Source organism: Bactrocera oleae, chromosome 2 (assembly GCF_042242935.1).
Source record: "Bactrocera oleae isolate idBacOlea1 chromosome 2, idBacOlea1, whole genome shotgun sequence".
NCBI classification, from domain to species: domain Eukaryota; kingdom Metazoa; phylum Arthropoda; class Insecta; order Diptera; family Tephritidae; genus Bactrocera; species Bactrocera oleae.
In genome coordinates this window covers 79,416,150-79,439,854 of record NC_091536.1, presented here as the reverse complement: position 1 = coordinate 79,439,854, position 23,705 = coordinate 79,416,150, and the positions used below count along the sequence as shown (strand labels likewise).

Genomic DNA, 23,705 nt, shown 5'->3' with positions numbered 1-23,705 from the left:
TTTTGGAGTATAATCTTCTTTACTTGTTAATTCAAAAAAATTAAAGTGTTTAGATTACGATTTAGTAAGCAAGCTATGTATGCATATCAAAAATAGTATATCAAAATGATAAGATACAAAACAAACAGTGTCCTGTAGCCATTCTTAAACAACCTCTCTCCCTGTAACTTGTCATTTAATTTCGCAACTCGAAAACATTATCCCTGTCGAAAACAAACAGGCGACTGCTTAACAATTTGTGAATCTGCCACCCTGACTGTCAACTGCAATATTTGTGAAAAAAGACAACAAAGTTTTAGTTATCTAGCCATTGAAATAAACTTTAAATACTTTGTTCAATAAATACTTTGGAGTTGTGTTTATGTAAAAGGAATAATAGTTCAAAGTGTTGCAGTATATTCTGTAATAATATGGCAAATGAGTTAAAACAGATATAATATTACCTGTTGTGTTGAAAGAGAAAAAGCACTGTGACGCAGCGCAAAGGTAGTGTTAGTTGTGGTTTTTGTGGACGACTATGTTATGGCATCTATGTCCAGAACGTCGTCCGATGAAAGCATCAACGCACCTAATTTGAGATTTCACGTGTCTAGTTCAAGTGAAGATGTTTACAGGGATTCTGCCAGTTGCACAAATCCGGAAGACATACTGGGTTTAAGGTATCGGTGCCCACTGTGCACCAAATCACAGCACCAGCATAATTTCCACTGCTGTTCATGTGTTCGCAATGGTAATATTGTACACAGTAATGTTGCTGGTTGTACACAAAAGGAAAAGTGAGTTTTAATATATTTAACATATACTTGTTAATATATACTATCATTTTATTCCATATAGTTTATTTGAGAAACAACAAAAATATATTAAAACAAAAGGGGGTCTCAAGGACTTGAATACTCGCTATGAAAAGTATATGCGCGAGCAACGTTCCAGCGAAAATTTGCAATGTGAAATTAAGCAGAAAAAGCAAACGATTCAACTGCTTAATAGATTAGTATCAGAGAAGCAAATGTTTTTAACGAAACGAAAAGAGCAAAGGGATCAGTGGTCTAAAGTAAATTTCGATAAGCGCAAACAGTTGCCTAATTATCCGATAAAGGTAAAGGCTTTAGGTGACTACGTCTTCGATAGATATGAGAAAATCAACAAATTGCGGGAACGATATATAGGGCTCTTGGATAAGGTGCAGCAAGTAACACGCCACGATATAAATGAACTTGTTAAATACGTATTTCCGATTTCGGAAATTGTATTGAAAAATGAGAAGCGCTTTAATGCCGTGGTCACTGGTAAAAATGATTGCGAAACTATGGAGCAGTTGGCAGATGCCAAGAATACCTCCTATATACGTGGTAAATGGGTATTTCACGGTAGTGGAATTAGCGAGATGCAATATCTTATTGTAGCGCCTTCACTGCCTGCTAATGGTGATTATACAGCTTACTTAGATTGGCTTTCCGATAACAAGGACGATGTACCAAAAAATGAAGGCAATCAAGTTGTACCGAGTCGCATCAGCGCATTCCGCATCATTGGCGCACTTACGTACACAACGCAATTGACAGAACTTTTGAGTTTCTACCTGAATGTGCGATTGCCGTTTAAAGTGTCGTATGGGTAAGCAAAATTACAACTTTCAAAAATGTACATATGTTTAATATATGCATAAATTACAGCGACTTTTGCCGTAAACTCAACGAAGAGCAATTTTTGCGCAAAGTATCGCGTTTAAATTCAAATATCATGTACCTCGCTTATACACAACAGGTGCAATTACGAAGCCTGAATGAAAATCACACGTTGGAAAACATTTTGGCCATTTTGGATGTGGAGAAGAGCAATTTAGGACGCCATGGATTCTATGAAATATCGAATGCACCTTTAATGAAATCGGTGGATTCCTTACTTAAGGGTATTGAAACGGCGACTGAATCGGAATCGGAAGGTAAGATTGACTTAATTTTTATGTTTGAAAAAAACTCATTATAAAACGTTTTACAGATGAAAATTCTTTACGCTCGGGTTGGGAGGCAGTACCGAATTTCCCAAATGAGCAAGATATTGATGATTCGGATTTAGTCAGGAACGTCGCTGCACAACAATCAAGCCTTGCGGGGGGCTTAATAACTTCTGCAGCAAATCGAATAACCGAAATATTTGGATGGCGCAGATAGGACTTAAATAGTTTTTAGGGTTAATCATGTATATTTTTTAATAACAAAAGAAAAAATTAACCTTAATTACGAACATGGATATGAAAAGGTATCCATATATATTTTTGTCTTTGCATACACGTACCTACACTCCTACAACACTTACATATAAACATGACTAAAGCTAAATATAATTAATGAAAATTTATGTATGAGGCAAGTTTATTACTCATTTTGTTTGCTAATAGAGAAAATATGTAAATAAAGTGTAGCTGTCGCTGTAGCTGAGGCATCCTTGCCCATTGCAATCGGGAAAATACCAGTGACAAACTTTAAACTGAATTGACATAAAGGGAAACAGGAAAAAATGTTGACTTCGTTGTTATAACACCCATCACAGATAGATTTCTTATAGCATAAACGGTATAAAAAAAATCTATATCTCAATTTTGATCGGTCACTTTGAATGGGAGCTACATATATGCTATAATTGTTCGATCTGAACAACTCGCATGTAGCGACGTCCTAGATAATAATCTATGCGTCAAGATACCTTGCCAAATAAAAAAATTTTCCATACAAAGTCTTGAATTTGACGGGCAGTTTATATGGCACCTATATGTCATAGTTATCCAATATCGGTGTTTCCCCAATAAATGAGCAGCTTATAGGACAAGTTCACGTATATATGCGGACAGATAGACGGATGTGACGCTTGTCACGCTGCTCATTCATACAAGTAGGGTCTTCGACGTTTCCTTTTAGGTGCTACAAACATCGTAGCAAATTTTATAAACCCTGTTCGGGTAATAAAAATGGCCGCTTAATTGACGTCATGTTAACTGCTATCAAACTGCATACATATGAAGATTAGTGTTCTTTAGTGGCATATTCTAAATCACCTTATTTTAATATTTCCCACAGTTTAACAAACAATTTCCTAAATTTAATATTCATAACAGGTTTTATTTGAAATTTGATTTGCTGACCTTATACCTTATGAGATTCGATAAGTGCATTTTTTTTTTTGTTTTTAACTAAAAATTGTTTTATTAATAATCACAAATTACGTGCGTGCTCACCCACGTACTTTGGTCATACTTTAAATGTATACATATGGCAGGTATGTAGCACAACGTTGTTTGTTTATGAATTAGCCTCCCAATTAAGTGTGCCTACCAATTAATGAAATATGCTTTTAATTTTAGACAAATCGCCGAATTTCAAATTTTCTGAACATTTAATATGCAACTACCCTGAGTAGCATCATTTTAACTCAGCGGTGAAACTATTAAATAAAAAGCTTTTGACTTATCATAATGCTATTAAGTGAGTGTCATATTTTATAGTTTTACTCGAAACAGTGAATTTGCGGCGGCTCATTAAAATGTTATGTCTTTTCATTAGAAACAAATAAGTTGTGGGTGAAGTTGTTTGTGAATGATCGTTCGATCTGTCTAATTGAATTGTTCTAATGTGTTTAATTTTCTACTTTTTGGGTCCAATAATTTTGGTGACAGCTTCCACGACGTTTTGCGCTTGTGGCAAAGCATTTGCTTCCAGGGTCTTTGCATAAGGCATGGGCACATCAACGCCGCATACACGCCACACGGGGGCATCTAAGTGGAAGAAAGTTTCGTCCTCCATTATGCGAGCGCAAATTTCGGCGCCAATACCTTAACACAAAATTATAATTTTAATATGAGCAGTATTTATATTTATTTGTATATATTTCTATTATTTTACCATGTTGTGGCCAGCCTTGTTCCACTGTTACAAGGTGATGTGTCTTCTTGACGGACTGGCAAATCGTGTCCATATCTAATGGGCGAATTGATCGCAAGTTGATAACCTCAGCTTCGATACCTGTGAAATTAATTAAAATAAACAAATACTATTGTAGTACTAAATTCAAATTCAAATCTTCTCACCCTTTTTAGCCAGTTCGGCGGCAGCTACTAATGCGGTTTCAACAGCTCTTGAGTGCGCCACCAAAGTTATATGATTGCCAGGCTTCATGATTTTAGCCTTACCAATAGGCAATACAAAATCTTTGTCCAATACCTTGTCCTCCACTGGGTATGCAACACCGTACAACATTTCATTTTCTAAGCAAACCACTGGATCAGGATCTCGAATGGCAGCTTTAAGTAAGCCACGCGCATCCTCACTGTCGTAAGGTGATATAACCTTTAAACCGGGACAGTGGGCATACCAGGCAGCAAAACATTGGGAATGTTGAGCTGCCACACCAGCAGCAGCACCGTTAGGGCCACGAAAAACTATCGGCACATTGACTCTACCGGCAGACATGTAAAATGTCTTTGCTGCGGAGTTTATTACCTTTTGTTTAAGGAGAAAGTGTTTTTGAAATTCAAATGAAAACCAACACACAATATGTCATGCACGGTGATGTTTGTGTTATTTCAAATTTATTTATACACAATACCAATGAAATACCAACACTTCTGTTAAATACAAATTCATTAACCCTAATTGTTTATGAACAATTTTCATTTAATGCCTAATTTCTCTTTGATGATAAACGCTGGCAAGCGACGTCCCTTCCAATAGCGTGGTAATGGATTATCGTTTGCCATTCGCAGTTGCTCGTCTACATACTGTTCGGCGTTAAATGCTTCACCCGCTTTTACTTGCGCTATTAACTTGGCTTGGAATGCCTTCTCTTTGCGCATCTCACGACGTTGACGCACCTTGGCCCATTCAAATTTCATCTTACGACGCAATTTCTTCAACTTGTGTTTCTTCATTTTGCGACGACGTATTACAATGAGACGTGCCGCTTCCATTTTGCCATTGTTAATGGCCGGCGCTTGAATTTCGTGCATCGTTGTAGGTTCATCAAGTATATCGTTGATTTCATTCAACCATTTTTGACGTGGACTTTCGATAATTTCATGGCGACTAGGCAAATCACCTATCGAAGTTGGTTTCTTTGGCTGCAGTAGGGAAGCATGACTAATATGATAAGGACTAAAGTCCTTGCTGTTGTAGGCTTTTAAACTGTTTAATGAGCCAGGGTGTGGTTGGCTTGACATTAAGTTTACCTGTGTATAATTGGATAATATGGGTTAATTAGATATTAAGAATTTTTGAGTTTTTTTCTTTAGTTTTAACATAACTTGAATGCGATTTAATAGTACAGTTATATCTTAACCCATATTATCCGATTACAAAAATTGTTCATAGATTATAAGAAAAAAAATTTTAAAATGAAAGTGTTGGTATTTCACAGCGAAAGTAATGACTATGTGGATGATAAGTGCATGAGATAAATAAAAAAAAATAAAAACGTATGTATGATTCAAAGATGATAGATAGCGTTAAATTAGTTTGCACGTTTTTTAATTACATCAATATACGTTCAATAAAATTAATGAAATCTTTGACATTAATTTATCAAGCAGATACAGTGAACAAAAAAAAAAAACTTGTACAGGGTGACATTTTGACTTTTGAATTGCATTCAAAGGTTAAGTTAAATTTTATTAAGTTTCAGCATTATTCAATTATATAAGGTTATGCTACATCGGAGCGTGCTTCTTCTTACAAAAACAATTCTAATCCATAATAAAAAATAAAAAAAACTTTTTTGAGAATTTCTTGTTTACATTTTTGATGATTTTGTATGATTTACAATCTATTCGTATTCAGTTATCACCCAAAAAACATTTTTATTGGTTGATATCTTTGAAAAATTTATATTTGAATTATAAAAACATAACAAAATGGCTGATTTTGACATTGCGAATTAAATCCCTTGTGACAAATTGTTGTTTTTGGTCTATCGACACAACTTTATATAATTGAATCATGACTTGCAGAAATTAATTGAAATTTATTTTTCTAAATCGTTTTCGTAATATTCCTCTTCTTCTAATTAATTGTAATTTTTTTTAATCGTTTTCTCCAAAGTTGTCTATTTTCTAAAGCCAAAAAAAAACTGATACAGTTTGCATTAACTGACGTTACAACACTCTTATGAAAAATGTATATTCGTATGTGCACGCTTAGCAGTCGTCTATTCATAAAATGCACTAAATTTTGTGTATGTCAAAAAGGTATATTTGCCCATATTTCCTGAAGCTCAGGCTTAACCTCTTGTTTGGATTGTTCGTGGTGTATACACTCCAAAATTGAGTGAATACAATGGCAACTTCCTTCAACTCCTTAGTGATAGCAAAAGCGTATTTTTTGGGGTCTTCCTTGTTGTTCTGAGCAATTTTCTATCAGCTTAGGTCGTTAAATTTTTTTGGACCTTCCAGCTTCACCTGCCTCTTTGAATTAAGTAATAATGCACTGAACAGTAGTATCTGGTTTTTTTGACAAATATATAAATTTCAATTCGATCCAAGTAAATACCATTAAAAATTCCGCTCATTAGGCCCCGTCAGTGCAGCTCTTCGTGTTTATCCCAAAACTCAATTTTTGAAGTCGGTGAACACGATTTCTCGAAAATGAGGTACTAACCGCTAAGTTTTCGGAATTTTTAAATAAAAATTTCTCAAAATACTGTTTAAATAAAATATATGGTTTGTATTAAAAAAAATAATAAAAAAACTTTTTTTGAACTTCTTAAACCCACCTTACCCTTAAAATGATGCCAACGTCAGTGTAAAATTTGTTTTGCAGCTCAAAAATTAGCTATATAAATTTTTTGCAATTGTTAACATTAAAATTAATGAAATTTTGAATATTTTTATATAATCGCGATAAATACTTAAGGTTTCTTATCTTGTTACTTTTGGATACAGCTTAAAAGCTGAAATAGTAAAAGAGATAAGTCACTTCACAGTCAAAACATCTCTCTCTACAAGTTGTTTTTTGCTCACTGTATAAATTCACTTCCAGATAATATGAGTTAATATGAATTGTTGGTTGTTTGACCTTTAAAACTTATTCAATATGCTTAAACAATTTTTAATATTAAATATTTCAGTTTCTCTTAATCCCTACTGTTATTTATCGATATATGTATGCGTACAATTATGTATGGTATATGTATCTACATTAGGGTGTCCGATATTTCTCAAGTTGATTTTTTTTTTGCAAACGCCCCCTGAAGTTATAGTTGTAGCGCTAAAAATAAGGGTGCAACGTAAACAAGCACTTTAATTTTAATTTAGACGGGACCTTTCTTGATATTTACAGCTTTAAAAAAGTAATATTCTAATACCAAATTTATTGCTCTATAAAAATATCTCAATAATTTTTTTAATAAAATCTTTCGTTTAAAAGTTATACTTAGTTAAAGTTATACATCAAATGACTTAAGCATTCATGCAAGTGCCTTATAAATTCTATGTTACTCATACGACATGGTGTACTATAAGAATACAGTACACTTGCATAAACTTAACCGCGTATAACTTTTAAACGAAAGCTTTTATTAAAAAAATTATTATGACCTTTTTTATAGAGCAATAAATTTGGTACCAGAATATCACTGTAAATTTAAATTCTTAATGCAAAATATCAAGATGATATCTACATGAGAAAAGAAAATTAATTTAGGTACCGTCTAAATTAAAATTAAAGTGCTTGTTTACGTTGCACCCTTATTTTTAGGACTAAAGCTATAACTTCAGGGGGCGTTTGCAAAAAACAAATAACTTGAGAAATAACGGATACCCTAATCTACATATAAAGATTCAAGCCCTACAAATGCTTTTCATAAGAAAAGTGAGTTTGTATGAAACGTCTATAACAATAAAGAAGTGGTGGATACTTTTCTGTCTTGTATTTCTAATTTTAATTAATTAATCAGATTGAAAATAATTTTTTGAAAGTAAAGATGTGGGATTAACTATTTAAGCCCAATAATATATCTGTTTTATTTAAAAGTGATAAGGAACAAGCTCCTATAAATATTTTCATATTAGAACGGTGCTAAATAATTTATGGCATACATACATATATCTCAAAAGTGAAAAATACAAATTTATAAGAATTCGCATTCATGCTACTTCATGAAACAAGTTTATTATCTAACTGCTTCAATACTTACATGATCAATGGCTTGCATGGAAAAGTTAAAGGTCATGAATTCGCAAATTGGGCGCAAGCCCGCCATAGCAGCCCCTACAGCAATACCGGCAAAACCCATTTCTGTAATCGGTGTGTCTACTACGCGATGGTCACCATATTTCTTCCAAAGGCCTCGTGACACCTGGGGTGATAAACAAATTAATATCAAACCAAAAATTTATGATTGAAAAAGTGGTTGGTATAAACAATACTGATGCTGTTTGCACAATTGATGCTGCTTATCAGTAGATACATATTTAGTTAGTATATGTCGTTTTTGGCATGCTGCTAACAGATAAGAACGCATGATTTTTTTTAATGTCTTAACAACGTTATATGACCTTCCATTGTATCTTGAAATTGTCTAACTAATAATAATGTGCAAGTATAGCTTGAATTGTAACTAATGACTTAAATTTTTACATATGCTGTTCACTGCGCGTGTATATCCATAAATTAGTCAGTTGTCTATTCACTATACACTTTTATAACTAATGTCTGTTTTGTTGGTGTGATACGCTTTACGTAATCATGTTTGCCACGTCTATTTGGATGAAGGAATATAATTTATGACTTACCTTATAGGCACCATCGTATTGAGCGACCTCTTCACCCATTAGAAATACTCGGTCGTCGCGTGTCATCTCTTCATCCAGGGCGGTATTTAAAGCTTCACGTACGGTAATCTGCTTCGCCGCAAGGGTTTTGGGTGATGTTGAAAAAGCACGACGTGCAACGCTCGAAAATATCACTTTTACAGGCTGCATTTTCGTAAAATATTCGTTTTTTTTAGTTTACTTAGTCGTTGTGCTGCAAGAAATTACATATCAGCTTAATCATAAGTTGTATAATTATTCCTTTGAAATTACAATATTTAGCGTGCACAGAATAGTTAACGTAATGCCTGACAGCAGTAGAGTAAAACTTCTGACAATTGGCAAAGAAAGTGTAAAAGCAAAACGAAAATATTTTCAAGCAAAAACGTCACATTTTAGCCTTGCCACTACCACATTGCCACATTAAAATTTTTGCTGCTCATGTTCTTAGGTTTTTTAATCATTAAATACAATTATATTATATATATTATTTTATGTAAGTTTTATTAATATACCTATTCTATGCAATATTCACATATATAAATTATTGGTAATATTTGAGATAAAACATTTTGTAGCACAAACCGACTATATTCTTAGTGTAATCAGCTGTCTGTTTGACAAGCCCGGTGTTTGAATAAAAAAAAAGCAGAACGATATAAACTATTCAATTAATTTTTATGTAACATTGAACTTAAATTAAGATAAGCTTTTAATTTGTTGTTCGGTGCTAATAGTTTGAACGACGCGTTTTTGATCGTACTGGATTTTGCAACTCTATCTATACATTTTTAAACGATCGACGCTCTATAGTTTCGTGGGTAAATAATTTACATAAACATTCGTGCTTTATATGCAAAAAATGTATAAATGCCACATTAAAAAACGAAAATAGTTGTAACAAGAGTCGACTCTAATATCTTATCAAAGTTCAAACTTATGTTTTACTCTTATCTCTAATTTTTTCTCTATTTTTACTTAGTATAACTAGAGCGGAGTGTGTTTCTTTCAAAATTCGTTTTCAAGTTATTTTGCGTGGACTCAATAGTTTTTTGGATAAAATGGAGAACATAACTAAAATGTGGATGGGTCCACTACCAGCGGATTCACCTTACGTGAAACCATTTAGATTATACTATGTACAGAATGGTGTCGAAAAGAATTGGGATTTATTAAAAGTTCATGATAGTGTTGCTGTAATTTTGTTCAACACGACACGACGAGTTTTAGTTTTCGTTCGCCAATTTAGACCAGGTTTGTAGTACTCTGGATATTTCAAAACATATTTTTTTTTCAATCAAATTGTATATAGAATCTCTACATATTCTGTTTTTTTTAGCTGTCTTTCATAGCGTCGTTACCGCAAGCGGGAGCGATGTTGGTGAAGTAGATTTGCAAAAATTTCCTCCAAAAATCGGAGTCACATTAGAACTGTGTGCAGGTATTGTGGATAAAAACAAGAGTTGGCGGGAGATTGCTCGTGAAGAGGTATTAGAGGAGTGTGGTTATGACGTTGCTGTTGAACGTATTGAGGAAGTGTTGACCTACAGGTAGTTGTAACAGATTATATACAATTTTGGGACTTATTTATTTATAAATTTTAATAGGTCGGGTGTAGGTGCTTCTGGCGCATCTCAGGTGCTGTATTATTGTGAAGTTACGGATGAAGATCGGGCTACTAAAGGTGGTGGTGTAGACGATGAGCTGATTGATGTGGTTGAGTATACAGTTGAGGAGTCTAGAGAGTTAATAAAACAAGGGGCAAAGATAAATAGTCCACCTAGTTGTCTCTTTGGAATAAGTTGGTTTTTATTGAATAAAGCACCAAATCTTGTATATCCTAGCAAATATTAAAATGAAACATGGAATGAAAAAGAAACCAACAACAAAAAGATGCAAATCATTAATTCTATAATTCTGCAGGGTTTTATAGACTTTGTTAAATTCCACAAAATATATTATAATTCAATGCAAAATATGTAAACTTATACAGATCTTAATTAAATTGCATCTTTAATTAAGTAATTTGAAAGGTATTATTAATAAAAAATATGAAAAATCCATAAAATGAATTAATCTAAAACTATTGAATACTATTGGGTTCTTTAAGAACCAAATTTCGGAATGCCATAGCTAAATTTGAAATCTCACAAACTTATTGGTATGCTACATATATGTAAATTTATTTTGTTTTAAAAATTATTATTTTTATTGTTTTAGTGTATAGGCTATGTATAAGGTTCCTTTGTCAGTAAAGGTTATGGGCTGTTATATTTAATTAAAAATCCAAATAAATAATTTTAAATTATACAAAATTTACTACTATATTTAACACAGTTTAATTTTAAGAAAGCTTGTTTTATAATTTGCATTACCCATTTTTTGAATATGTGGAAACAGTGAAATTTATCGATATTGCGGTGATATTGCCAATGTTGAAGGAAAATACCAAAACAGAAAATTTTATACCCTTAAAAGCTCAAACAAGTTCTTTTGAATCAGTGAGCTTTTGGATGCAGCATTTAGCGACACGTAAACGGAAGCAAATAAAAAATCTAGGAATTCTGCCTTAAATATTAGACGCCTATACAGATCGTTTCTAATGTCAGCAACCTTAAGATTTTAGGCGTTACACTTGACAGCCTGTGTTTCTTCACTCCGCTTACGAACGCGATTATCGCCAAAGTATAGAGCCGAAACAAAATCCTCAAGTCTCTAAGCTCATCAGCTACGCGGCGCCGATAGCGTCGGTAGCCTGGATGTAGTGAAACGCAGAAACTTCAGACGTATCAGAGCACCACATTTTATACGATAACAGGATGCCTTCAGATGTTTTCTATCGAATCCGTCGAACACCTCTGCAAAGTGAGGCTGCATGCTTCTGGTGAAGAAACACAATGCACTGCTCTCCAAGGAGTTTCTGCTGGGAGGTTTTCGCAGAAATCATGATTCCTCGCATGACTCTAACCACCTCTTTGTATGCCCAATGAATCTCACTCATCTAACACACCTCTTCCTAAACCTACCTAAACGGGAAATAGATAAAAGTTACAACAACAAAAGCAGATCGAAAATATTAATATTAGTCGCTCCCACGACAATCGGATCTACGTAACAGGAGCGAATCAGGATCTTTATCCCACAAAGGACTTAATTCGACAGCATTCCTCCAAATTACTTCTAAGATCCGGATATGTTGATCTATGGCTTCTTCTAAATTTTGTGTTATTTACCAACTTTCCTTTTGACTATGGTGGGATTTTCCGCAGAGATGTGGAAATGAATGACATCGTTGGAGTTTTTTGTAGTCTTCCCAATATTACTTATTCTATTACTATTCTTGCTTACTTCTTTTCTTCACAAGTTAAAACTTTTAAACTTTTTGAATTACATCTTAAAGATCCATCCACTATTGCCTACAGGGATTGCACTTTGCAATTATCTGTCGATATATTTCTTGAAGCCAACGCCGTCGGCATGCCATGTTTATTAATTGCTGCCATAAAAGACATAAACTCAATAACGGTGCAGCAACAGGAGCAGCAACGAATCGCCAGTGTCTGCCACCTAAAATGGCCGCGGCTAATTTAATTATCAAATATGTAGTAATAAATTCCATAGTTGAATATTTTCACACCTCCTGCAATGCGGTTAATTAACTGCCATAAATGACGCACCATACGAGCGTTACCGGCAACAATGCAAAAACAACAGCGCTGCTAAGATCAGCGGCAAACGGAAACTGCAAACTGCAGTTGACGGTTGTCCTCTATTTGGGATTAGTTTTGTGCTAGAAAGTCGTTGGCTAAGTCTAAAGAAAAAAGTTTCTGCATTGGGTGTTAGTGGCATCATGCGCAATTTGGTCATGTTTTATAATAGCGTGGCATCATGACTGGCATGCGAAGACGTGTTTGCACGCATGCGTTCTGCCACTGAGAAAGTCCAAAGTATTCCAGTTGTGTTACAAATATATACGTGTAATATATGTGTAATTATAACACAGTTATTGGAGTATCAAATGAAATATATTTGTATAACATGTGGTACGTGTTGGTATGAATGTAGGTCTAAAGTATCTGTGTACCATATACTGATAAAGCTCGACTAGTCGTAACGTATTTAATGTTACCTGAATTTAAGGATTACTATTGGGTCCATATTAATTTGTCGGATACCAAAGGTTTCATGACTCATAACTTCCATTAATCTTAATAAAGCAATGTTGGTTATCGGGTGTTGGGGATCTCAAGTATGCGTTTTAGCACACACCTGTCTTATAAATTGCTAGCTCCGAAGGTTTTAACGTTCTGTGAAGTGTTATTTTTTTTGCTAAAAAGTTCAAAAATTGTATTTCCGTCTACTTTTAAATCGAGGCAAAGTAACGAAAGAAAATTGTAACTGATTTCTAATATTGCTTTTATAGAAGTTTCTAGGAATGAGCTTTATGCTAATCGATACAAATTTCCCTATGAACAAAATGTTGTTGTTAAGTTTTTGCTGAGACAACTCAATCGATTATTTGCTCAATTCACTACAAACTTATGAAGTTGTTTAACAAACAATTTCCTAGGCTATCGATTAATCTGTCTAAATATTGAACTTAGCAGTGCAAGCTTGACGCTAGATTTACCATTACTCTGAACTGTTCTACTTTAATCTAAATCCTTCCTTATAGGATATCTAAGACGACTCGTTTCGATATGATAGTTCTGGTTGGTGTTGCATTATATCATAAAATATGTTCCCTGACCTATCTTAGTATCCAGTAGTTATCCCAGTGTAAGTTCAAGTAAATAAAATATTATATAAGAAAATGATAGAAATAAATAAAAAATTGAGACTACAGTTAGTGGATACTTTGGTTATTTGTAGAGTGAAAGAAAGAAAATTCCGATTATGTTTGTAGATACGTTATATATATGTACGAGTACAGACTTATGTCTATTTATGTACACCAAGCAATTAGTTCTGTTACGCATAAATTGCTATCGCCTTTACCACTTAATTAAAATGTTGAAACTCCATTTAAGATATGCCAACTCCACATTTCAGGTTTCGCATTATGTACCCACTCGCTTTTAATGAGTTTTCTTCCTTTGGCTGAACGTGTGCGCGCCTTATGCGTCGGTACATAGCTATGTGCACATATGTGTGTCGAAAGCAATAAAACTTTTATTAATACTCGTAATTGATTGCTAAATTGGTATACAACTATTACCTCGGTAATTGCTGTTTGATTAATGATTTTCATTCGATTTGGGTAAACATTTCCAAGGTGTTAAATTTTTGCCGCTTTGAAGTTTTCCTTTGTCCTTTTGCGTTCGAAAAGGTGCGCTTTGTACAAAGGTGCTGATAATTAACATTGAGGCCTGGCTGTCGCCTCTTGAAATGCCTTGAAAAGGGTCAATAAACCAGGAACGCAGGATCAATTTTTTATTTGCCTACCATTTATTAAACATTTCTAAATTCACAGTTTGCGTAGGTCGCGAGTCTAATGCATGAATGATGAGGTATATAAATATTACTCCCAATCTTTTACAAGAGATTATTTAAAAACTCCTTAACAATTCTTATTCTTTATATGGACTTAATCTCTTTTTTTCAAATATTGGCTTGGCTGGTACAGTTCCTAATCTATATAATTTCGAGCTATCATTAACGTTGTGACATAGAAATTCTCAGATCGGGTCAACCTAAGACTTTTTGTCGTACAAAACCTTAACTTTATAGACTCCGAATAAGATAGACGCTCCAGAACCCAGTTAGATTGCCCCAGTTGCAACTCATTCCTCCAATGAGAAACAACCTAAACCTAAGTCTTTGATTGCGTAGTCGATAAATCAGTTCCGTTTTTTCTGCTCCGAATCTCAAAAGGGACGTGACATAAATCCTTTCGGACCGTGCTCGAACATATATTTTTTTTTTAATTGTTAATATAAACTACCGCAAACATTCGCTGGATAACTACAGATGCGTGAATTAAATTTATAAATAATATCCACAGTAGTATTAGATGCGCGGAAATTCATTTAAAAGTCATTTGTACACTTCACAGTTAGGTCATAGCTATCGGCATCGGTAACTTTAACAACCATAACTGGGAGAACATTGCTGCACCCACGACTGAAGTCGCTGCTTTACGTCTCTTTTTTGTTGATTCGGCGCCAAACCATTTCCAGTACAGACTTGCCTTGATTGCCACCTGCCATCAAACAGTGAGCTTAGCGCCGCTATAGTTACTAACGCTTAGCGTTGGTGGAAAATGCGAAAGCTAACGTGGAGTTCGTGTAGAAGATGGAGTTGGTAGTTGGCTTCTCAGCTTACCATTTGTGGCGGTCGCAGCAGGCGTACTGCCTTACCAAGTTATCGCACGCCACAAGAGGGCCGAATTGATATGCAGGTCTACTTGTCCAAGTTTGTTTGTCTGTCTGTATGTAGCAAAAAAATGTATTCTCCTCAAACGGAGTAAGTTGCTGCTTCACATGGTTCTGCCGCCGTTATTTGTACGTTCGTAATTTGTGGTTGTTGTTCGCGCCAAATTGCCACCGCAACGAGTGTCGGCTGTCGTCTGTCGTCGGTCGTCGAGTGGCGCACATCGGCATCAATGTGTCGGGTAACAATACAGGAACATGACATGCCATAGATTCAGTTGCAGATAAAATTAGCTATTTTAATGAAATCATAAATTGTGCTCTTTGATTGAGAAAGTTACTTTTTGTCTAGTCTTTCCGTGGGCTGATAAGCTGTTTGGTTCCAGCTGCGGCTTCAGCAAGCCCATTTTTGATTTTTGTTCGTGGATAAGTGAAAATTCAGACGGCTAAAAAAATATATCTTATTATATTTTTATACATACTTAATCGGTAAGCGGGTAACGCTGGATGGTTGATCGAGCTATAATGGCATATTTCTGATAAATTCAGCTACAGGTTTCAAGCCATCACTGTTGGATTTATGTAAAGCTTTATCCACAGGACGGTTGGGCTGAAGCCGTCTTTATTCTTATTGGTTCGCGTGTGTAACCTTAAAATATGCCGATGATGCTGATGTAATACAATAAAGGAGCATAAGTAGATCCAAACCAAAGGACTTATACCTCTTTATTTTTACAATTACGTTGTTCCGGGGAATGGCTAAAATTATCAATTTTCTAGGGCCATTACCATCTACCCATTAACTCATAAACGTAATGTAAATACTGCTTAGGGGCACACCTAATGTGAATTTAAATAAAAATAAACTTTTTTCTTTAAAAATAACATACTAAAATCCATATCTCATATAGTTTTTGAGTTACATTCTTCTAAAATGTAGCCGCTCAGTTTAATTTCGCAACACTATATTTTCCAAATTTGCTGGAGTGATTACTTGGAGGTAAATGATCCTATCACTAATTAATTTTATCTGTATGTTGTGGATATAGTTCCTCGTACAATGGACTACCATAATATATAATATTTTTTAATATAAAATCGAACTTAACAGGCCAAAAGCGAGCAAAATTTTTGATAAAATTAAAATTTTTCTTAAAAACGCCGCCATTTTATAAATATTTATTTTGTTTTCGATTAGAAATCATTGTACGAACAATATCTTCCAGCAGCGGTTTTATAGGTTTTATCTATGGCGAAAGCCGGAATGACTGCAGCAGTGGAGAACATTTTTTTAGTGCCGTCGGAGAACGCGTGTAACTCGAAAATTTTTTTATTTTGTTTTCAAAAATTTTACTATGTGTGTCCTTTAAGTCTTATGCCAAACTAATCTGAAAAATTACAAATACCATAAAGACCCGGATTGGCGACTGTGTAAAGATCTAGAGAAGTTCTCTTATAAGAGAAGAGCAAAGAGTATGTGCCCTCACTATCCACTCCTCTTGCAATACTTGCCGTTATCCATTATTTCGTATAAAGTTTTGTTTTTATACACACTACAAAAGTGATCATAAAAAATATAAAATATTCAATTCAAATATTTACATACACACATACGAGTATGTACGAAAGCAATTATTATGCTCTCGACTGCCGGCGACTACTATTGCTTGAATTTATAAATGTTTAAAAACAAAAGAGTGATTAAGGCATGCTAATTTTCAATGTTTTACCACAAAAAGTCTCGATTTCTTTAGTTCATGCAACGCATATGGATTTAACTGCATACGAATATGTTTCTTGGGAATATGTTCATAAGGCTGCAGCCACTCAAACAAATGTAAATAAAGTAAACACTCCAAGTGAGTATCATAACCGAAAACGTTTTCACGCTTGAACGGATTTTTAAAAACAAATACCAACAGTAACACATAACTGTTAATTAGTTAATTGGTTTTTATGTACGTGTGTGCGTTTGTGGTTAAGCTTGTGGTGGGCCGCAAATCTAACCTTACTCTGAGGTGAGGGAAAGCAGAAGTTAAACAAACAATCGGCAGCAGAAAGACAAAAAGAGAAGCATAATGACAAAAGGGTTACCAAAGGTTACTTTTTTATTTGTTTCGATTTTTTTTATGAATAACTGAACTTTTTTGAGTTTATTATAAACCTGAAGCGGTCCCAAACAGTTGTGAGCTGCTAAAAAGACTGACCCTATGAAACGCAGCGAAAATCAGGTGATAGAGAGGTAATAGGTAAAGGGTGGTGGAAAACAGAACATAATGACGGGTGTTCCAAGTAGATGTACTTTTTTCAATAGAATTTTTTTGAAAGATCACGCGAGAGTCGTGTTATCGAAACACCATCCCCAATCTTGAGACCCAGCATTCATTATTGGATAATATTCGACCGAATAGACCACGTCCTGCACGCAGTGAAGAAAATAAAGCAGCCGTAGCTGAGAGTGTACACGAAGACCGTGGATAGTCGCAGCAACTCGGACTGACAAATGGAACGCATTGGCGCATTTTACGTTGAGATCTTAAATTAAGCTTGTGGAAGAACTGAAGCCGCTCGACCTTCCCAGGCGACAACGCTTCGCTCTATGGGCTATGAAAAGTTCCAAGAAGATCCGACGTTTTCGAGCCAAATTTTGTTCACCGATGAGGTCCCTTTCTGGCTTAATGGGTATGTAAACAAGCAAAATTGCGGCGAAGTTTGGGGCGAAAAGCAAACTGAAGAGATTCAAGAGCTGCCATTTCATTTAGAAAAACAACGGTTTGGTGTGGTTTGTGGGCCGGTGGAATCATCGGTCCATATTTCTTCAAAAATGATGCCGGTGAGAACGTAACCGTCAATGGCGACCGCTATCGCGCCATTTAACCGACTATTTGATGCTTGAAATTGAAGCTCGTGATCCCGGTGACATTTGGTTTCAACAAGACGGCCAACATTTTAAAGTGATAATCTTCAAAACATAAATGCAAAAGAATGTTCTTTCAAATGATAATAAATATTTCCCATTAAATTTGAATTTGTCATACACGAAAAGAACTGTCAAACTTTCATATTAATTGTAAACAAAGCTTTTGCCACATTACGTTCCCGACGTAACGAACCAGTATATTCTCCAATGTCCTCAACAAAATTGACAACAAAACTAGGAGGATCTACATTTCCCTGGAGGTTTTCTTAATCTTTTTGAAGGTTGTATATTTAGTTCAAATGTAGAGAAGAATTGGATTCTCTCAAAAATTTGATAAACTTGTTTTTTTAAAACCCTACCTAGTAGATGTTGTATTCCTAAAATGTCGATATTTCCATCATCCTTTATATGTATGTTTGAATATTAAGAAGCTTTTTAGGATTTCTATCATTTCTTCAGATCAGCGACTTAAGGGGTTATATCCACTTATCAGGAAATGAGTGAGTGAGTTTTTTTTTAATAAACATTTTTTTAAATAAATAAGTAAATACAAAATGTACATTTTCAGAAGTTAATGTACTTTAACAATCGACGATACATGTTAAAAATTATAAAACTTTGGATTGCCCTGATTCCGTAGCCGATCTCCTAGGAGATATCCGAAAATAGATGTCTGGCGGTGAGGCAGATTTTTCAGCTTTAAATTATCTCAAACCCAAATACAAAAAAAAAAACAACAAAAGTATGTTTTGTTTTAAAAAATTTCTGTCAATCAATTATAACCAGACAAATACATCTAAGAAGGTCGTGTGAAAATTTCAAGTCCATCGAAGAGAAATTTTAGGAAAAATTTTCCGTATTACCGACTTTAAAAACAGTAATTCTAGAAAAACACGTTAAAAGTTGTCGGTGCCGATTACAACAAGTTAAATTATTTGTTTAAATATACTTATATCTCTAATGTTGGATAGATGTCAAATTTGAAAATATTTTCAAATATATGTACATTCGAGATTAGGTAGGGTTAACCACTTAAACTAACGTAACTTTAGATACCTAGAAGGAGCTATACTCGTAAGTCGATTTATTCAGCAATGAAGTTGAAAGGATAAAATAATATATATTATTCTATAACTGTATATACCAGTAACTCTTGCCTGGATGTCTCACAGTGCATTAAACTAATCGTATTTTGAATTTTTTTCAAAGGGGTTAATTTCGTAAAAACGATGTAAATCATATTCCTTAATTCAACTGTCATAAAAAGTTATTTTCAGCGAGCATTTGTAAAATATACAACTTTGTGCGTTGCAAATCTTCCCTTACGACTCCCTTAGAAGTCTAAACTCAGTGCCTGCTCATTGAAAATTTATGGCGGTAATAAAACCATTTTCCACAAATCCAAATGACTAGCATATTTTAGTGTTAACGAAGGGGTGGGTTATGCCATAACGAGATATGTTAGACTTTGCCGTTAATCGTGGACTTTCCACTGCTTGAACAAGCCATTGTATGTTATTGAGGGCGGTTAATTGGCGGATGGTTTGAGGTTGATATTTGCGCTTGTTGTTGGTTTTGCAGCTGTCAAACGAATTTATGTTGACTGGTAGAAAATTTTGATTGCTCAATATGTTTGATTTTATGTTAATCCGATTAGGTGTATATTATGAGTGCATAAAATTATGACGGATTTTCGGAAGCAAGTGTAATATGTGATTGAAATTAGGTGGCAGGGCATTGTAGAGAGATATTTTGCTGAAATCATGTGCTATGCGGATTAATTTTCTCGACTCTAGTCAGGATTGGTCGCAATGATTTTGTCTGGATTTAATAATTTTTCAAGTATTATTTGCCGTTTAAAAAAATCAAAAAAAATTTAGCTCTGAGAATTTCAACGGGGTTTTTTATATAATATTTATTTACGTCTTCTTTCTTTTTAGTCATTCTCACATACATTTATATATACCTATATGTATGTACATATGTATATGGGTATACAAATTTGCATGTGCTATGCTCAACTGAGGAAATAACTCAAAACACTTAATGTTGCAAGCATGTGGGCGTGCGAGTGTGCAAGCTCCTTCGGCAGCCAGCTTTGGCGGCTACTTCAAATCTTCAATCTGGAATAACCAATCGTTGGCGTTTAGAGTAAAATTTGTTGCCCGCAGCATTCCCCAAAATGCAGGCCAGTGGCTCCCACTATTTGAAGGCTCAAAGGTGTAGTTTTAGTTTTTGTTGGCAGCTCAATTCATAAATTCGTGCATTCTCACATACATATGTATATATGTACATATATAAATATCTACGTTTAAGTGAGGTCAAAGTAGGTCACATATGAAATAAATTCCCCGTACCATAAAGTTTCTTCCCATTCGACTTAGACAGAGGTGTGCTATTCATCAGCGCAAAATTACAACCGGCTAACTTTTAGTAGCACAACTAAGGTTACTTGTTTAACATTGTTTAGTTTATGTAAAAATATAAATAAATAAATATAACCAAAATAAATAAAATATACTAAGTAAAAAAAGAGAGCTCTAAAATAAGCTAATTTTATCTCGCCAATTTTTTTTTATTAGGTTATTATATTTCAGCCACTGAAGTAAGCAACATTTTGGCAATAGTCGTGCTAATTTTACACTTTGTTAAACGACAGTCTCCTTTTTGGGCTTTAAATGTCCGGAAAATATTGCCATACCAAGCATATGACACACTCGACAGTCATCTCGAATTATGGCAATAGGTATTTACCTCACATTTCTACCTGAAATTTGCGTTGATATCTCATTTTAAGAATCCAATTATGCCGAGTACCACTGTCAGCACTTGTCAAAAATATTTTCAGCGAAGAACAGACAGCTTGTGGGAGATTACTGCTTACGTAAGAGAATATACTTCCCGGCATATGTGAGTAGATATGAGTGACTCAAAAAATTTGCTTACATACCCAGTAGAAAACGTTATACATAAGGCGCAAACATTTTTTTCGAACCCATAATAATATATGTATATAGATTATAATTTCAAAATGGACTCATCTGCTTTGTCTCGTCTTCCATAAGGTCCATGGTCGGAATCTATTTATGTGGTTATACCATATAAAAGTTACTTGAGACTTAATTTGTTTGGATATTATTTGATGCTACTTAAAAAATGATGAAAACCATTCTCGAAAATTTCGACTAAAAATTATAGCATAACACACTTAAATTATTTCATATGTATTTTAACATCCATTATTTTCTCGTTCCGAGATTTTTATTTTATAGTACAATAGGGATTAACTTTGAGACATTTTGAAGATAGTATTATATAGTATGTATTTATATTTACATATTTTAAGTTGGTATAATATCGAATTCGTTTTAAGGGACTTGATGTTGCAATATAAACTTTGCCAAACCATTTACCGTTCGCATCATAAACTTCGCATCGATACTACACCATTTATACGAAATTTCACAACGACACAAAATATAAAGTAGCGCTTTGTTAGCGGTTAAAGAGCTATCATTTAGTCGATCAACCAATCAGCATTGCTTAATTTCCCCTTTTTCGTTAATATCAAACGGTTGTTATTTTATTTGCCTGAGTAAAGTCAAAAACCTGGCATTAGAAACTACGAAAAACGATGAACAAAAAGAACAAAAATTAGACCGAGGAATAACCGGTTGTCAGAGAACATGAAGAGAAAATGAATGCCAAGAGAAAAAGGGTGAAATGGACATTTAGTTATGAATTTGCAATGAAATATTATATAAGTTTTAAATTTCAAGGGGATGTTTTTCAGTGTTTTATAAAACAAAATTATGTTTATAATAAGCAAATCCCTAAATGAAAATATATGTATGTAGCTCTTCAGTAAGAGTAACTATTGTAAGAGTAATTTGAATAAATTTCTCAGCATTACGAAAAACGCGTGCAACATGTTGCAAGTTGTATTCGAACTTCGCAGTCAACGAGAATGTAAAAAGAATTACAGCAAGAATTTGAATAGAGTTTAGAGAATTTGTATTGAATCCTGTCCCATGTGCGCTCAATAAATGTGGTTGCTCGGGTAATCTAATGATCGCTACAGTTTTCAGTTGCCAATGTAGATTGAGTATTTAAAGAATACTGAATGGGTTTTATAACATATACTCGTATAATATATGCAACATTTGCTAAAATACAAAATAATGGGAGTTTAGTTTGAGAAATTGCTCCCCTTTTATAAAAAAAAAGATATATAATTTTTCGATAATTTTGAGTTCTATAACATCTTCAGTGTTTTAGATATCACATAATTTGATGATTAATTAATTAAAATTTTATGTTTCCTTTGTAATTTGTCTCTGTTTCGAAGAAAATTATTTCATATATTGGATAATTTAAAGTTTGATATCTGCTCAATCACAATATCTTCTTGTCTATAGGCTCTAATCCTTCTACAATATTTGTGAACGACTGGAAAACTTCCCAGTACTCAAACGTTTATGCTACTCGTATTTTATATATTGACTTGAAACATTTAGAAATTTATATTATAAAATATGAAATTTGCTTGTTCACTCTTAAACAAGACAGTTTAGATACGAAAGGTTTCTCGTCAACCTACTCATTTACAGGTCTTTACGGGCTTATAGCTTTAATAAGTTCTCTCAATAATGGGTTTATCTGGTAACAAAAACAAAGTGACGTCAAATCTGAGGATGAGTCAAAGAAACAGGAAATTCGTATGTGAGGCTGTGTAAATACTACTCACAGCGTCGTTAAGTTCATGTCAGACTATGAGCTTTTTTGCAGTTTTTTATGCTTGTGGTTGAGTTTCACTTGTCGTGCCGGACAAGTAGCATAAGTAGTCAACGCAGATGACTGTCAAAGTCATGGACACAGCATGTCAAATCTTTAGCGGCTCACTGAGCAGTGGAATTGTTTATTTAAAAATTGCTGATCAATTGATCAATATTGCTGATATGCTGGCTGTGAGCTTGAGACGCCCATAAGTACAATGTAAATGTGTACATGCATATATACATATGTACCGTATGCATTAAGTATACTAAATAAGTGAAAATTAAGCGCATAAGCAAATTAACTCTGATTTTGCTCTTCGTGTCGCAGAATGCTATTCTTAAATATAACCAAATATAATCAAATTTTTTTAGAGATTACTCATCCTCAGCGGCTTCCAAAGCAGTTATACTTGATAATGTAAAATAACGTAGAATCTTCAACATTCTCTGGTTGTACTGCATAGCATGTATATGTTTAGTGAGCTGTTATAAACTGACCAGTAGCAGGGCAAAAAAGAGGTCTCTGGAGTCTCTTGGTTGAGAAATCGGTATTTAAATCGTGATCGAGTGATAATACAACCCTTCTGCAATCAACCATCATATCTTACACTTTTAGTGCTTGATAAGAAGAAAACTCCCATAAAGTCATTGAACTGTTAAGCTTTGCTCTTGTGCTACTTAAGTAGTAAATTAAGGTTTTTAAAATAGCAAATATATTTAATTAATAATTAGTTTGTATTTTCTCAATCTTGGATGAGTTGTTTACAGTCTATCCATTTATTGTTCACACAATTTATCAGAAGAAGGAGCTACACTGTTGTGCATAAAGCTACGAAATT

The 23,705-nt window shown here is 34.1% G+C and overlaps 3 protein-coding genes across 5 annotated transcripts; 2 read left to right on the top strand and 1 right to left on the bottom strand.

Moving 5' to 3' along the window:
- The first annotated feature begins 91 nt into the window (after positions 1–91).
- On the top strand, positions 92–2,361 carry Atg14 (autophagy related protein 14). Its single transcript, XM_014231332.3, has 4 exons — positions 92–776; positions 838–1,617; positions 1,677–1,945; positions 2,002–2,361. The coding sequence occupies exons 1-4, from the start codon at positions 523–525 to the stop codon at positions 2,172–2,174; spliced, it is 1,476 nt and encodes a 491-aa protein (XP_014086807.2). The 5' UTR covers positions 92–522; the 3' UTR covers positions 2,175–2,361.
- Positions 2,362–3,098: 737 nt separating this feature from the next.
- Positions 3,099–9,180, bottom strand: Pdhb (Pyruvate dehydrogenase E1 beta subunit). Of its 2 annotated transcripts, XM_070105773.1 has the most exons (6): positions 9,071–9,179; positions 8,780–9,011; positions 8,182–8,343; positions 4,085–4,496; positions 3,900–4,019; positions 3,099–3,829 (listed from the first exon to the last, which is right to left on the bottom strand). In XM_070105773.1, the coding sequence occupies exons 2-6, from the start codon at positions 8,966–8,968 to the stop codon at positions 3,642–3,644; spliced, it is 1,071 nt and encodes a 356-aa protein (XP_069961874.1). In that variant the 5' UTR covers positions 8,969–9,011; positions 9,071–9,179; the 3' UTR covers positions 3,099–3,641. The 2 variants fall into 2 exon arrangements, with proteins under 2 accessions (XP_069961874.1, XP_014086810.1); XM_014231335.3 differs by lacking the exons at positions 3,099–3,829; positions 3,900–4,019; positions 4,085–4,496 and adding an exon at positions 4,569–5,221 and having other exon boundaries at positions 9,071–9,180.
- A 239-nt stretch (positions 9,181–9,419) lies between these two features.
- LOC106615179 (uridine diphosphate glucose pyrophosphatase NUDT14) lies at positions 9,420–11,112 on the top strand. Of its 2 annotated transcripts, none has more exons than XM_014231274.3 (4): positions 9,420–9,618; positions 9,780–10,051; positions 10,137–10,347; positions 10,405–11,112. In XM_014231274.3, the coding sequence occupies exons 2-4, from the start codon at positions 9,859–9,861 to the stop codon at positions 10,649–10,651; spliced, it is 651 nt and encodes a 216-aa protein (XP_014086749.1). In that variant the 5' UTR covers positions 9,420–9,618; positions 9,780–9,858; the 3' UTR covers positions 10,652–11,112. The 2 variants fall into 2 exon arrangements, with proteins under 2 accessions (XP_014086749.1, XP_069961875.1); XM_070105774.1 differs by lacking the exon at positions 9,420–9,618 and adding an exon at positions 9,677–9,694.
- Positions 11,113–23,705: the final 12,593 nt, after the last annotated feature.